This window comes from Micropterus dolomieu, linkage group LG22 (genome assembly GCF_021292245.1).
Source record: "Micropterus dolomieu isolate WLL.071019.BEF.003 ecotype Adirondacks linkage group LG22, ASM2129224v1, whole genome shotgun sequence".
NCBI classification, from domain to species: Eukaryota; Metazoa; Chordata; class Actinopteri; order Centrarchiformes; family Centrarchidae; genus Micropterus; species Micropterus dolomieu.
In genome coordinates, this window is record NC_060171.1 from 28824117 (window position 1) to 28839276 (window position 15160).

Below are 15160 nucleotides of genomic sequence, written 5' to 3' on the forward strand. Positions count from 1 at the left end.
AACAAAGGCAATCTTCAAGTTGAGTTATCTGAACTTAAAAATGTGAGTTGAAGGGGTGTAGAATTGTATGTTTGTTAGACAAGTGAAAGCAAGTTTCCTTGAATGGACAATGTAATATAGATAGTTGTTTTAACTCACAGTATTAAGTTCAAACAACAAATTATCATTAATTAAACAAATTGTATAACGTAACATCATGAGTTGAAACAAAGCTTTTCTTAAAGTTGAATTTACTCACATTTTTAAGGCAGCAATTGAACTTAAGTTTTTAAGTTGAACCACCTAGATAATTTTTACAGTGTATAAAATTCACAGTTTACTGCTAAACTGACTCCACTTCGATGCCCAGCACGCTGCCTGTTCCCTCTCAGACACACACTGTCGCTCTATCCCCCGCACACACACACACACACACACACACACACACACACACACACACAAACAATTGTATTGTAATTTCAAGGTGCAGGAGGCAGTCTGTTTTATTATATATTTATCAAATATAACGGAAACAGAAATGTGGTTGGCCCCAACAAACACACAAAAATGACCACATGTACGTACTACTGCGCTGAATCGTTGAGCTGGTACTCTCGGGCGCGGCTGAAACACTCCTGGATGCCTGAGTCGGACCACAGACGGATCATGGCGGAGAGCAGCTCGGCGGAGTAAGGCTCTGTGTCCTCCATACGACTGACCACATCACATACCATCTTAGCATCCGCCTAGAGGAAACACAAGAGAGGGGAAGAAGGAGGTTAGTATTCTTAGAGGCCTGAGGAGGAGCAGGGTCTTCTGAATAAAGAATTTTAAACAGTGTGCCATTGGATAAACAGTGTTTATTCGTACAAGTACACTCCTGTATGACTAATACGGCTCGGTACGTGAAAGAATGTGCATGAAAACATTTAGAAGCTGTTACACGTAGCAAGAAAACAACTGACCCTCTGGGATTAGGGTTAACATGGAGGATGAACAGGAGAGAAGAGGAGGTTAGAGGTAATGACAATTACAGAAGGCCATTACAGGAGATGATTGAAGAAAAGAACATGATCAGACAGGGGAGAGAAAACAATGTGAGCATTTTTAGCTCCCTCTGGTCCATTAATTCTCTTGGTGAAAGGCCTTCACAAAAGCATAATTTAAAATCCATGTGTCATTATAACCCGAGTCGGTACAGATGCAGAAACACACCAGAAATCTGCAGCAGTTTACGAAGAAGCCTGAGTGCCAAATCCATTTAAATGTCATCAAATTGGATTGTGGGAAAACCTTTAAGAAGATGCTGTAACATTCATGCCAGCTGGACAAAGGTAAAGCTTGTGTTTCTGTTTTTTTGTGTGTTGTTTTATCTTAGCCGCAGAAGGCCTGAGAGGAGGCTGTTGTCATGCCGCAGTGATCTGGCTCTGGTTCTTTCAGGAGACTGTTGGTCTTCACTCAGACAAAGAGGCAGATAAATCAGCTCCTGGTTACATGCATAACTAAAGAGGCGTCACTGTCTGAAAATGCAAAGCTGTTTAGGGTCATATGATTGAAATAGTTTTGTCAAGAAGATGCTAAAGCTGACGAACTTCACCTCAGGCTACTTCATACATGTATTGCTTGATATAAGCAACCTATTAGCCACATGGTTCTTGTTGTGATACAGAATGTTATAGACAAGAGATGATTTTGGTGGAATTCAATCTTCCAATTCAATCTATCTTCTTTCCTCAAGTGTTAGAAAATCCTAAGGAAAGATGACTACATTTTTTTTGTTTACTTTATATAAGACGGGTCTTTCTGTGTTTATGGAAAATCTTGCTAGCCACTTAGCGATGAATAAACCCGCTGCATAGATCTAACTTCTGCTGCCATTACCAGCATCTTGTCTGAGTTCAACCCCTTCTCTCCTTTGCTCTTTGCTGTTATTGATTTTGTTTCCTAGCACTTACCTTCAACATGGTCATTCTTGCTCACAGCAATAATGCCAGGACGCAGAGGCCCTGGCCTATGTACTTCAAAGGTTTGGTCAATTTGCATGCAGATAATTTAGATACTAAAAATGAACTGACATAAAATTTCTTGATTTCTGGAATCAGAATATATCATATATTTTTCTAACCATTCAACCTTAAATATGCAATTTAAATAACCAAGATCTCAGGGAGCTTGATGTATGACCGCATCTGCTGTATGTTAAACAAAATAATCAAATGGGCCTGATGGACCTAAATATACTTCACACATATACAGTTTCAACTTTGGATTATACTGTGGCCTCAGAAACCCCAGACATAGTTTAGCACCTATGCAACTGAATAGCATTGAAATCAAATAATCTATGCAACACTACACCTGGCTAACCGCATCACTGGAACAATGTAGGATCAGTACTTGTGTCCTAAAGGATTAAATATATATATTTCTTTTCTAACTATGAAACAGTATAGTGTCGGGATGAGTGTTGTTATTCCTTTACTGTAATTTTATCCAGACATTATAATTAGATTGCACAGCACTCAGGCTGAAATTACAATAACTGAAGGCATGGTCCGTTTGACATTCCACATTCCCCTGAAATTCACAGCATGACACTCAATCGGGAAGACAGAAAAACAGAATGCAGGAGTTTGGAACTTTGACAGGATATGAATTTGCTCCTCTCCAGCAGCAACCTGATTAAAACTCTGACACACTCACATGTGGGAGTCGCCCGGTGCAACCAGTGTAGCCTCAAAACATTTAATTTACTGCAGGATTTCACCAAGGTGCTAGGCTAACAGCACATTCACCTACAAAGTTCACTTGCGTGCCTAAAAAGCACATTAAACAAGTGAAATGTAGTGACCACACAGTAACATGAAGGTCCAGTAGCAGACTTCATAATCAGTTCATTTTCAGTGAGCTCTTTGTGAAGATAAACCTATGTAATGTGCTATGTAATGTGCTGCATGACTGCCGTCGGTCACTGAATTTCTGCGTAACTTCCAGCTTACACCTATAAGATCATTTGTAAAGTCAAAGGAAACCAGGAAAATATACAGAGAGCAGAGCACGGTGTGGCATCCTGAATTCTAGATTAATCTGGAAAAATCACATTGCTGGAAAACAAACTGGACCAGAACTAAAAGGCAACACTATCTTTGTTTTCCCTTGGTGCAGACCATTGACTGTATAAAGATGGATGACATGACAGCTATGCAGCTACCCCCGAAAGTGAAGCCAAAACATCCGGATTGCCCTGTGGTGGCTGGCTGCAGTACAGGTCATAAATCCTGCCCTAAGTTTGCTTTTAATTAGTTATTGATGCTATAAAAAGGGTGTTTATGTCATGATTGACAGCTGAGCCCTGCACGCAATTCAGCTGGCTGTGTGTATGGACCAACATACCGCAGCTCCAACCCCGACTCCAAATGACGTCACCAGTGCAAGATGGCATCGCCCATATTCAGGATATTTTGGCTTAAGTTTTATACAGTGGTGTCACTGACACAGTCATATACTCTCTTTCTTTTTGACCTCTATCTACACGCATGTTTTTCATCTCTCCTTCAATTTGTGCTCATGACAATGTTTGTCCTCACCTCGGGTAATGTTTCCGTTTTCTCCCTCTCTCTTCTTCCTCTCCCCCTTTCCCCCTGTATTCTGCACATCCCTCTCTCATACTTGTTCCCCTTTGCTGATAGAGTGTGGCTCACTTTTTTGGTTTTACAGCAAGCTTCACTTTTCCTCATTTTCATCAGCAGCAGCAGGCAGACAGAGTTAGTCAAGAGAATATTTTCCACTGAGGAAGGGGGCGGCATGTCCCCCTCCCTTTTCAAAATCCTATTTTTGTCCCCATAATTTTTGTCATTTTAAGTTTGATTCATTCACTAAAGGAACCCCCGACTGTGTCCTCTTAGTGTCCAACAGCCAAAATTCAGATGGGACATGACCTTAGTTGATCAAAATGGTACAATTCTCATCTGAGTCATCTTCACTTATTACCGTGTGCTCCCAGCGTTTGAGCTTTACAAGCAGGGCCTTTTGTGCCCCGGATTTTGCCTATCAGGCAACATAAAAGCTGCCCTACCTTCTTGGTGAAGGATGTTGCTGCTTTTTCACCCAAATCCCTGTGAAAAAGCACCAACAGACCAAACCAACCTCTAAATAAATGCGTATGTCTGTTGGAAGTGTAAAAAGGCAATCGTCTGCTAACTTTATGGAGTGATAATAGTTTGGGGCCTTGTGCCTGTCAGCTTGTTCAGGAGTTTGTACACTCTGACTCACACTGAAACTGTTGTATTGTCTTGGTAAGTTGAGGTAAAATTATTATTCTACCACATGCACAGTAGCTACAGTACAGGGGCAGTCTGAAACCTCCTGTCTCGTCACAGTGACCTTTAAAATCTCTGAACTCTGTTTGACACACACACTCGTGCACACACACATAGTGAGAGGGTCTTGACATGCAACAGCTTCTCTGTGGGGAAACGATTGCTTATTAAGTAGCGTGTGTGTGAGTTAAAGTAATTATAATTCTGTATTCATTTTGGGCATTTTAATCTTGTAATTTTACCATCAGAAGGTTTATTTTTTATTTGTACTGCATGTACATTACATAGCATAATTTTATTATGTTATGTAGTTTTAGTGCTAGTATCCTTTAGTATCACTGATATAGGGGTAAAGGTTTGTATAGAATAGTTATGAATGATTCTTTTTAATAATACCTTTTTCAAACATGTATTTAACGAATAGAATTTGTTTTGACTAAATTCATGTTTCACTCTCCATGTGGTAAAATGTTTTCTTGCATATAAACAAAAAGAAGAGTTGAGTATTTGAGTTTATGACTTATAACACAATGCCTAGCGTGTTGACAGCCTGTAGGAACACACTGGATACATGTGCGTGTGTGTGTCGGCCATCCAAGTCTAATGACAGACTTGCTATCGATGTGCCTGCTTGGAGAGTGAATAGGCAATCACCACCACCACCATCATCATCAGCTCCCCCCACATCCTCTGCATCTGTTCCTTTCTCTCCTTCCAAGCCAATCACAGCACTTACTTCAGGACCTTTCACATCTCTGTTATTGTTACCTACACATCCATCCATCCATCTGAAGTGAGCAACACACTGGAAATTAGAGAGAACAAATTGATACCAGTTCAAGAATTCACATAAACATACCAGACGTCACGTATTCTGACCTTTACCATTTACTGAGAGCTGTGCACTTGGAAAGTCCTCCCCCCGCTTCTCCTCCTTCAACCACTGACTATACTCACATCCTGTTTAATAATCTGCTAGTTAACTCCACAAGGCCTGGAATCAGACTGACTCTGCTCACACCTGCACTAGACAAGATGAAAGGAAACCTCAGGAGCGTGTTCCAACAGAGGCTTTAGCTGACCTCGGATTTGACGTTTCCTCATATAGGCATACATATTTGTACTGTATAAATGGTTGTATTTGATATTTATATAAATGTCAATATAAAAAACTGTTTTAATAACTACAAATGGTAGTATTGTTAAGGCACATGTCCTCAGATTCTGTAAGCAGTTTTATTTAATCCACAATTGAATTTAATCCACTACAGGGTTAGGATTACACAACATGATCATTTCAACATCAATCATTTCTAAAATATTACAGACTAAAAATATCAACAAATTTCCTTTTATTTTATATTGGAAAGAATTAAGATGCAGGTATGTGGGGCTGTATTCAGGCACAGCAGAGCTTTAAAGTAAATGCTAACATCTGTATGCTAATACCACCAGGTCCACCATCTTAGCTTTTCATGTTAGCATGCTAACATAAGCTCATTAGCACTAAACACAAATGCATAGCTGAGGCCGATGCAAAGGTCATCGGTTTTGTAGGTGTTTGGTCATAAACCAAAGTGACCTGATGACGACGGTGCTGAAGTTATTACAATTCATCTTGACGGGAACATGAATATCTGAACCAAATGTCAGTGTAATTCATCCAGTTGTTGTTGAAATAGTAGAAATAGTTTGGACCAAATTGGTAGATTGGCCTCACCATCCTTAGAGCAACGCCGCTAGCATGTTTAAAAATGTTGGTGCTCTCTGGTTCTATACTGATTTCTCCTGATACTTACAGATGACAGATTGCTGATATATCGGCAATAAGCAATACAAGTCTTGTTTGTGTAACCTGGGTTTTATTTAGGGCGATGGAAGTAACCATAATAAGTTTTACTTACTTGCCAATGATAATTTTTAGGAGGGAGAAGTATGACAGAGGTACAGTAGGTTTTATAGGACTTGTATATGTCAGTTGCTTGGCTATGTAAATAAATCCACTCATGTACTGCTTGACACTGAACAAGGTTGATTATTTTCCACAACCACTTTCTATCAGCCCTTTACCCACCATCTCTCGCTCTCTTCTAATCAATGTGGGGGAAATAAACAATGCTGAAATGAGATTTAGAGGATAACAAGCCTTAGAAATGGGATTAATAAAACAACAGAAGAATAAAGGTTTTTGGTCTTCTGTATGTGCGTGTGGAGGAGAAAGAACAAGAGAAAAGCCTCTATTTTCCTGCAGGCGCAAAGCTAATGGCAAACACAGTTTTTATGCAATTTTCAGGTGCAAGTCTATTTTTTCTGCGCCTTTTTGGTAATTTCCTTGCACGAAGAATCAGTTTGCACCGAGTTGAGAGTAGAGGTGCGCTGAGGCTGTGTTTATGTTGATTAGGTAGCGCAGTGTCATATTGGTACTCATATTGGCACGAAATTGCATTTGCATTAGACGCAGGGCAATTCTTGTTGATTTAGTTTGCAGAGGCACAGCCACACAGAATCCTAAATTGCAAAATATGTTTTCTGTCACGTCAAGCGGATTATTAGAGAGTTTTATGTTTTGCCATTTCCATATCTACCTGTACTCGCTTTAAACTTGCAAAGCTTAACAAGAACCAATCTGGAATAATCTCTATTCAATTCCCAAACCTGTTAGTAAAAAACCTGACCTGACCCATAATAAACAGCAAACCTCCAAACCCTGTTTTGCATTTGTTTGTTTAAAGATATAAGGGCTGTCTAATTTTCATTTTTTCCCGTTGGATAAAAAAAGAACAGAATAATACTCTTGAGTGTAATTACTCTGTATTAATTGTTTGCACAAATATAACAAGCCATGCAGATATTCCAACAGCTGCCGCACCAATAAAACCCCGGTTTATTCTACCATTGACAGCATATTTGGAGCAATGTCTGTTATTTTTATTTTGTAATCATTTTTAAATGCAGGTGCTTCATAAAGATGAAAGTTTTTTTCTCCCTCTGCGTCTCCCTTCGTTTCACCTGTTGCTGCTTTTAAAGGGAATGAGAGGAGCTCATATTTGGTCGTTCCTGAAGCTCGCTCTAACTCCACCTGCTAATTTTGTATTCCATCCACTAATATTGTAGTCAGCCTCTCTTCCATGTTGCACCCCCCAGCTGGTGCCTGGTTTGCAGCTATGCCTGTGGTGACCGAGACCGCCAAAATTTGCTGGTCATGCCCATTTGTCTTTGTGCCTGGAGATTTAGCTATTTTAGGAAAACAGAGCCCAACGTGTACTGTGACTATCTCACAGTTCTTAGGAAGTATTACTGTCTGTAATGGAAACACTATGTGACAGATAAACATGAAAGGGGCTGGATGTGATTCATTTGCCCTCTGACACTGCAGTCAGCACTGTCTCGTAAAAAGGGCTACGGCAGTGACAATGTCCATGAGCCACATTTAAACCCAAGTCCACGGACTTCTATTTGGCCTGCTGAGACACCATGACACCCCGAACATGCTTTCTTTTAAATTCTCTCCATCTGTCATCCTCTTCTAGGCGCCGATCCCACTTGAAGGGATTTGATTTGATGTAAATTTGTTTCAGCGAGGGGTGAAGCGCTGTTCCAGCTTCCTCTCTGATACTGATGCTCTGTTCTCTCTGTCAGCAGCCACACAATGCCTGATATAGAAGAGAGAGTATGTCTGTGTGTGTGTGTGTGTGTGTGTGTTCATCTGGGTGTGTGGGTATGAATGAAAGACAACGCGAGAAGAAACTGAGCCTGTTCTCTGTTTGTGCATAAATGTGTGTGCGTCTAGAGTGTGTTCCAGTTTAAAGTGCTGGGCAGTGGGCCACAGACATACTTAAAACCCACAGGCCAAGCCAAGGATACTGTCTAAACAGACATATTGGAAGGCACAGGGTTAGAATTTGTGTGTGTGTGTGTGTGTGCGCGTTTGAGCTAGTGTCATAGTAATGGACTGTTCAGACACAATGGAAATGATGCCTGTTTTCCTAGGCAGCCATCTTTGTACTCGACACAAACTTCTACATGTACACACACAGAGCAATGCACACACACACAAACACACAATCTTGCTGCGGTTGCCAAAGAAACAGGGAAAGTAATTATCTTTTAACCTTTGCCCGATTAAATTAATCGGACAAATTAAGAGACAAAACTAGATCCATCTTTAATATGCATATAAGACACTGTAAAGGCAAACCACTACTAAGGTATGACATATATTTTCAGTAATCACAAATGTCAAGTACCACTGACTACGTTTACGTGTACACAAAAGAAAACATCATGTGTTACATGCGCCGTAATAACCTGATCACTGTGAAACCAGCATTCACATGCAGTTCGCCAATAATCCCATATGTCCTCCAAGAAAACAGTAACATTTTTCAACCAAGACTGACATTTATTGTAAGTGTATTAAAAGTTGACAAAAGCTGCTTTTTTCAGTTTTAGCCCGCACATGTAAAACATAAACGACAGTCTGTCAGCCTGCACAGTCGTGATTTGACCTACATGCTAATGTTAGCGTGTTTAATTGTCACCACAGTCACCATCTTAGTTGAGCATGTTGCTAAAATTTGCCAATTAGCAAGCTATACAAATTACATCTGAGGTTGATGCAAAGGTTTATTCAGTTTTTAGTCCAAGTATTAGACAGATAAACATTTAGAATTAATGACGGGGCTAGAAGACATATGGGGACATAAGTATCTGAATCAAATTTTATGGCAATCCATCCATACTTGTTGAGATTTTTAAATCTGAACTAAAGTACCAGCCAGCTGACAGACCATCATGTTCAAAATTATGTTTCCCCAGCAGACATGTAGCTGTGCTGTGTTTTTTAATCCCCTAACCCAAAAAGGAAACCAGGTTCCTCCTTTAAATCCTATTAAAGAAATCAAGTTGCTGCAGGAAGCTGACAATAACCTAATTAATTGACTGCATGAAAATGCACAAAATGGGAGTTTGCTTACATAGCAAATATGTAAGCAAAGCATCAGTAAACTAGATGCATGGTATCTTGTATTTACCCCTAAGGGAGCTGATGTTGCATTTATGGACAGCTTTTCATGCAATATCCCATTTGTTGTGCAGACATTTTAACGGCATTAATCATCTGACACGAAATATTGACTTTAAATTATTTTATTACAAGCTTGAGTAATTTAGGGCCATCTGCAGTAGCAAATGAGTGATGCGGTTTGGCACAAGGTATGGCATGCTAATTTAATTATAAATAAAAAATTTTTACTTGACTGCTGAGTGATGTGATTACACATGAAAACATTAACTAAAGTGCGTTAGACTACTAACAAACATTCAACAATGTAATGTCATAAACATTACTGAACAGAAAACATGTCCTCTCTCTCATGTCCACAGTTTGGTATACTTAGGTTTCTTATTGTTGTCAGTGTGTACTGCTTTACAAGAGGTATGTGTAGAGTTTGCATATAGTTTTTGACCAACGTGACTTTGTTTCACTCCCTTGAATGAAAACTATGAAAAACCGGGCTATAGACTGCACAACAACAACTTACTGTGAGTTCAGACAGAACAAGCAAGGTGCTTTAGAGACTCCAATTTACGAGGGTCCGCGCAAAATTCAGACTATTTGAGCTAAAGATTCACAGATATTGCAGGGCTTTATAAGTCTTAAAGTCAAGTCATAAACGTTTGCCGAAAGGAAAAAGGAGAGACTGGACGTCACCAGAAACTCTGGTCAGAGGCTGAGTGGATCACACAAACAGACACAGATGTAGTTGGTCAGTTGCCAGCTAGCTTAGCTAAAATCTGTAGGTTGAAGAATCGTACAACCTGGCCAAAGAAATTAAGAGATTCTATTTAGAGCGTCCAGAGATATTTCACACTGAAAAGGACATACAATCAATTTTAAGAACTCAAAAATCAACCAATTCCAGATTCACAAATGCAAATGCACGGTTGTGGATTAGTTAGCATATTATATCTAACAATTTATAGAGCAAACATGGGCCAGAGTGGGTCAAGAAAATTAATTTCATCAGGTTGCCTTGGTCAGATGTTGTAGGCAACACGAAAATCACATTATTATGAACATGTATAAAGGAGCACAGCCACAAACTCTGCATGAATTATGACAATGTAACAACAGACAATAAAAAATGTATGTGAGAGAGAGAGAGAGTGCATGCGCGTATTGTTGACGTCACAGTGAAGCATCAGCCATCAGATATCTCTGAGGAAAAAAAAAACATGGCTGGCATTTTTTATCAACAATCTGTTCTCACTCCCTTTTCTGTGGCTCTTTTTCTCTCCTGTCCCCCCCTTCTCTCGGCTATTTTTGGACTGAAGCGCTCTCTTTCAATCGTCTTCTTCAATTTTTCCTGTCAATCACACCTCTCGTTCTCTTTCTTTCTGCCCCCTCTTGTCTCTCATAGTCTAACCTTTATCACTCCTCTTCTGTTACAGACCACACATGACGTCACTGAAATCCAGTGGCCTACGGGAAAACAAAACAAAAAAAATGGAAACTGTGAATACACGCTCACACATGCGAGTGACTTCATACGTACTCTACCATTTATCTCTCTTCTTTTCCTGCACTACTTTATTATTATTATTATTTCCTCTTCTCTCCTCTGTTGTCTGCTGGCACGCCCCACCCTCATGCTCCGTCTCCTTTTTCTGCGTTCTCTCACCTCCCTCTCTCTCTCTCCCACTCTTCAGTGTCATGTGACTCCCAGCTGCAGTTGCCATGGTGACCATCCTCATTTCCCAGGAATGCAATCTTGTCTCTGATTCTCCCTATTGCCCTTCCTCTCCAGTCTGCCGCACCCTCCTCCTCTTCCTCCTTCATCAGCACCATCCTTCCCTTTTCCTTCATCTATCACTCCATCCCTTTCCCTCCTGTACCTTTCCCCTTTCCAGCTTTCGACTTTACCTCTCACCTCCTCCCTCTCCTCTTTTCAAATCCTCGTCTGCATCATTTCTGCATTTCAATCAATTCAATTCAGCTCATGTTATTGATATAGATGTCTGCCGTGCTGCCAAAGTATCTCACTAGCTTGAGGTACACACACACACCGCCTCTTCCACCCTCTCTCTCACTCCCTCCCTCTCTGTGGCGGTTGCTGAATAATGGAAGTGATGAAATATTAAATTGTTGTTCAGCCCTCCTGTAGACTGCCCCAAAGGAACCCTAACACACACACACACACACACACGCAGACACACATATGTTTGTGTCTGTGTGTGGTCCGTGTCTTGGCTCCAGTGGCGCTTCAGTTGTCACTGTCACATGCAACCACACCCAGTACCGCACACAAGCGCACACATACACAGGAAGAAGGTGGCTGATATAGGGCTTCTACAGTACGTGCTGTGGATCATTAAAATACACTCAGTCAGTAGCAGCCAGAGCACAGTAAAAAAAAAACAACTACTCTCCCCACTTGAACGAGACATGGCGAGAGGAGCAGGAGAAACAAGCTTTACATGTAATCATAAGCATGTATTACAAAACATTATGTATGCAAAAACCTATGTTTCTGCTTTTGCACAGAGATTTTCATGAGAGTACTGTGGAGTACAATAGTGTTGTGATAGGTCTCCAAAATAGGAACTAATCGCAGCAGCAAATGGTGGATGTGCTATGAGCTTCATGAGCATGTGTTCACACCATTTGGGCTCTGATGTCTGTTATGAAATCTCTGATTTTTTATTTGAGAGGCATCTTTGCTGGCGGTGTTTTTTCACTGTAAATTTCATAGCTGCTTTGGAGAGAGTCTGAGCCACCAGCATACTCATTATTTACTGATTCACCAATTCTACAGCCAGCGGGTAGGTGTATACAAATCTGTAACTGTACCAACATGGTAATAGCTATACCAAATGCTAAAAGGATTATCAAAATGTTTGATTGTGGTTTTGTCTGTGCTTCTCCCTGGTGTGAAGTGGTGAGGGATAAGTTTTAGTAACATTTTATTCAAAATCTGATGAGAGTAGTGGGGCTGTTTGCCAGAGACGTTTTATAGAGGAGACACGCCACTCAATCACATCCTCAATACAACTATACGGGGAAAGCCTGCCATGGCAAAGATGGTGGCTATCCCGTTCCTCCCGCTAGAAAGCCAATTGTCTGCTTTTAAAAGCCAAAGCGGGAAACATATTTCAGCAAATTGTGTGGTTCCACTGATGTAAGGGTCTGTTTTACTTCTACTACTGCGTATGCGTGCAAGTAGTGACACATGCAAAGTAGAAGTATAACTGGTCGGGAAAAAAACATTTTTTAAACCTTATTTTGGAGCAAAGTCGTCAAACCTTTTCTGCGATTTTTATTAGATTTTACTGCAGATTCTATTCATGTAGTTTTTATGTCCCAGTGATTAGTAAAAGTGCAGTTCTGGTTCTCTCCCCATTCATTCAGATAGGAGCCTGGTCTTGTTAGTCCGAAATAGCTAGCCAATAGTTGCCAAGATGGCGGCCGAGTGGCATGACTTGCCTATAAGGACTTCAAACCACACCCACTCATCCCGGAAGAAGAAGATTAGATTTGACTTTCTGACTGTTAAACTCTGGATTAGACCAATCAAGAGTTTAGTCATGAAATGTGTTACCATGAAAACTTTAATTTCAGTGGGCTTTAAGACAAATCATCGCCAAAGCAAATGAGGCTAACATTTGAAAGATAGGGTTATATTTGTTATTTATTTATTTCCAACGGGGCTTTTCACATGAAGGTTTCACCAGACTTTGGGATTAACTCAAGAAATCTACACATGTAAAGGAATCCAAATATTAAAGACCATAAATAAAGTGTGTAATGTTATGTGTAATAACACACACACACACACTTACACCCCGACACCCCACATACCTAATTAAAGAGGGGATTGATCCTTTGCAGCTGTTGTTGTTGTAGTTTAAACAAATGCATGCGATGCTTCATTCAACTCCAGCTTTAAAGAGGTGGTATTATGCTTTTTGGCTTTTTCCCCTCTCCTTTATTGAGTTATATACCTTTTTTGTGCATGTAATAGGTTTGCAAAGTGAAAAGGCCCAAAGGGAGTTCCCATCTCCCACAGAAAACTCTGCTCTGAACTGCTTGAAAACAGCTCGTTTGTAGTCCAGCCGCTTCCCTTTCATCCCTGTGACGACACAGGTATGAAAGCTAAATGCGCCTCATTTAAAAACATTCTTTCTTTCAAAAACACCGGTGAAAAAACACTGAGCTGCAGCACACAGCTCCTCTCCCTTCCAAACACTAGCTACCCCTCCAGGCAGTCAATGGACATAAAGTTGTTACTGTGATGTAGAGAGAGAGCTCAGTTTTATCACTTTATGGATGAAAAATACTTTTGTAACAGATAAATAATGCACCACTCTGAAACTCTTGCTCCAGTCCATGTTGCCAAGCTGCTCGTCAACACGTACAGCTGAACCAAAGCCGTGTTTACAGGCTTCTCACTGACCCGCCCTTCTCTGCTTCTGATTGGCTAGTAGTCCTTAACTAGGTACTATGCATGTGCAACTCCCAACAAAGATCATTTAGAGACAAGATGTATCACTCCATAGCTAAAACAAGGCTTTCAACACAGGGGGAAAAGAGGAGCTGCAGCAATGTGCAGTATGAAAACAAATATGGTGTTTTTTTGAAAATTAAACCATGTAAACCTGTTCTGGTGTGTATCACACACACAGTCAACATCAACCACGGATATTAAATGGACAATTTTACCTGCAATTGTCATGACATAAAGTGTCCTGCCACACCTGACGGAATTACTGCATGACAGAGAGAAATGGGTCGTGGGAGGAAAATGAATGATGTTTGTACACTAGGGATGTTAAGGCAGCACCAATAGATGGCATACACACACCCACACACAAATCTGCTTCATCTGTCTTTGTCAACAAGCATTCTTTAAAAAAGGCCCACAACAGCCATTCCTCTCTATCTGTTTCTCTGACCGTCTGTTCCTACCTGTGCCGGCCTGGCGCTTTTTATTAAAGATCTCTCTGCTGAACCCAGAAAACTGAAGTGGAAAATATGTTGGCTTGCTGGCTCTCTCTCTTTCATGTTCTCTCGGGTTCTCTGTTTTGCCATATTTGTTCTCTGTTTCTGTTTTTTTAATTAGTAAAAGTCACTTGTTTTGTTCCCAAAAAGGATCACACATAATGTGATTAATGAATTCTTTGTGTACTTTGTATGTATTCTTCCACCGGAAGGAGGTCAAGTGTTGTATTCTTTATGGCTCTGTGATGTGAACTACAAACAGGTCATATCTATATATACAGCAATAAAGGGTAATTGCAAGTTATGCCACACTCCCATCCTTTCAAGTCTCCTTAAGATGGGTTCAAAAAGAATTTTCATTATTTTTTCTTACTTTTCCATTTTCCTTTTTATAGCTTGCACTGCTTATTTATTCTGTTTTATCCTTGTAGCATATTTGCCTTCCTCCCCTAGTGACTTTGCTTTGCTGAAACAACCTGCCTTCCCCAGAGGGATCAATATATGTTAAGATTCTCTCCATATCTGTTTTTTTGTTTTCCCACCTCATATTTTCTGTCTTTTTTCAAGCAAGCCCCCCCACTTAACTGTCACCCTTTGTGCTCCGAGTCCTGTCTCAGTTCGTCTCTTGTTGTGCCTGTGGAGTATCACTCTCTCTTCCAATCTGCCTCTCTCTCTGTCACTCACTGTCTCTTTCTTCTCACACTTCATCTATACTTAGATCCAACAGTGAGCTGTCACCACTTGTGTCTACTGGTGACTTGCGCGCACAGACTCCTTCACACTGACATTCCCCAACTTACGGTGAATATTAAATGAACCCAGATAAAACATTTATGGAATGTTGCTTGATTGACCCTTGTAA

General features: G+C 40.4%; 1 protein-coding gene across 2 annotated transcripts in view; it reads right to left on the bottom strand.

The window, feature by feature from the left end:
• gnao1a (guanine nucleotide binding protein (G protein), alpha activating activity polypeptide O, a) overlaps positions 1-15160 on the bottom strand; it is a 121207-nt gene that overhangs the window by 48906 nt on the left and 57141 nt on the right. For both annotated transcript variants that reach the window (XM_046037881.1, XM_046037880.1), the window contains exon 4: positions 565-725. In XM_046037881.1, coding sequence (XP_045893837.1) covers positions 565-725 — 161 coding nt within the window. The remainder of the gene's footprint in view (positions 1-564; positions 726-15160) is intronic.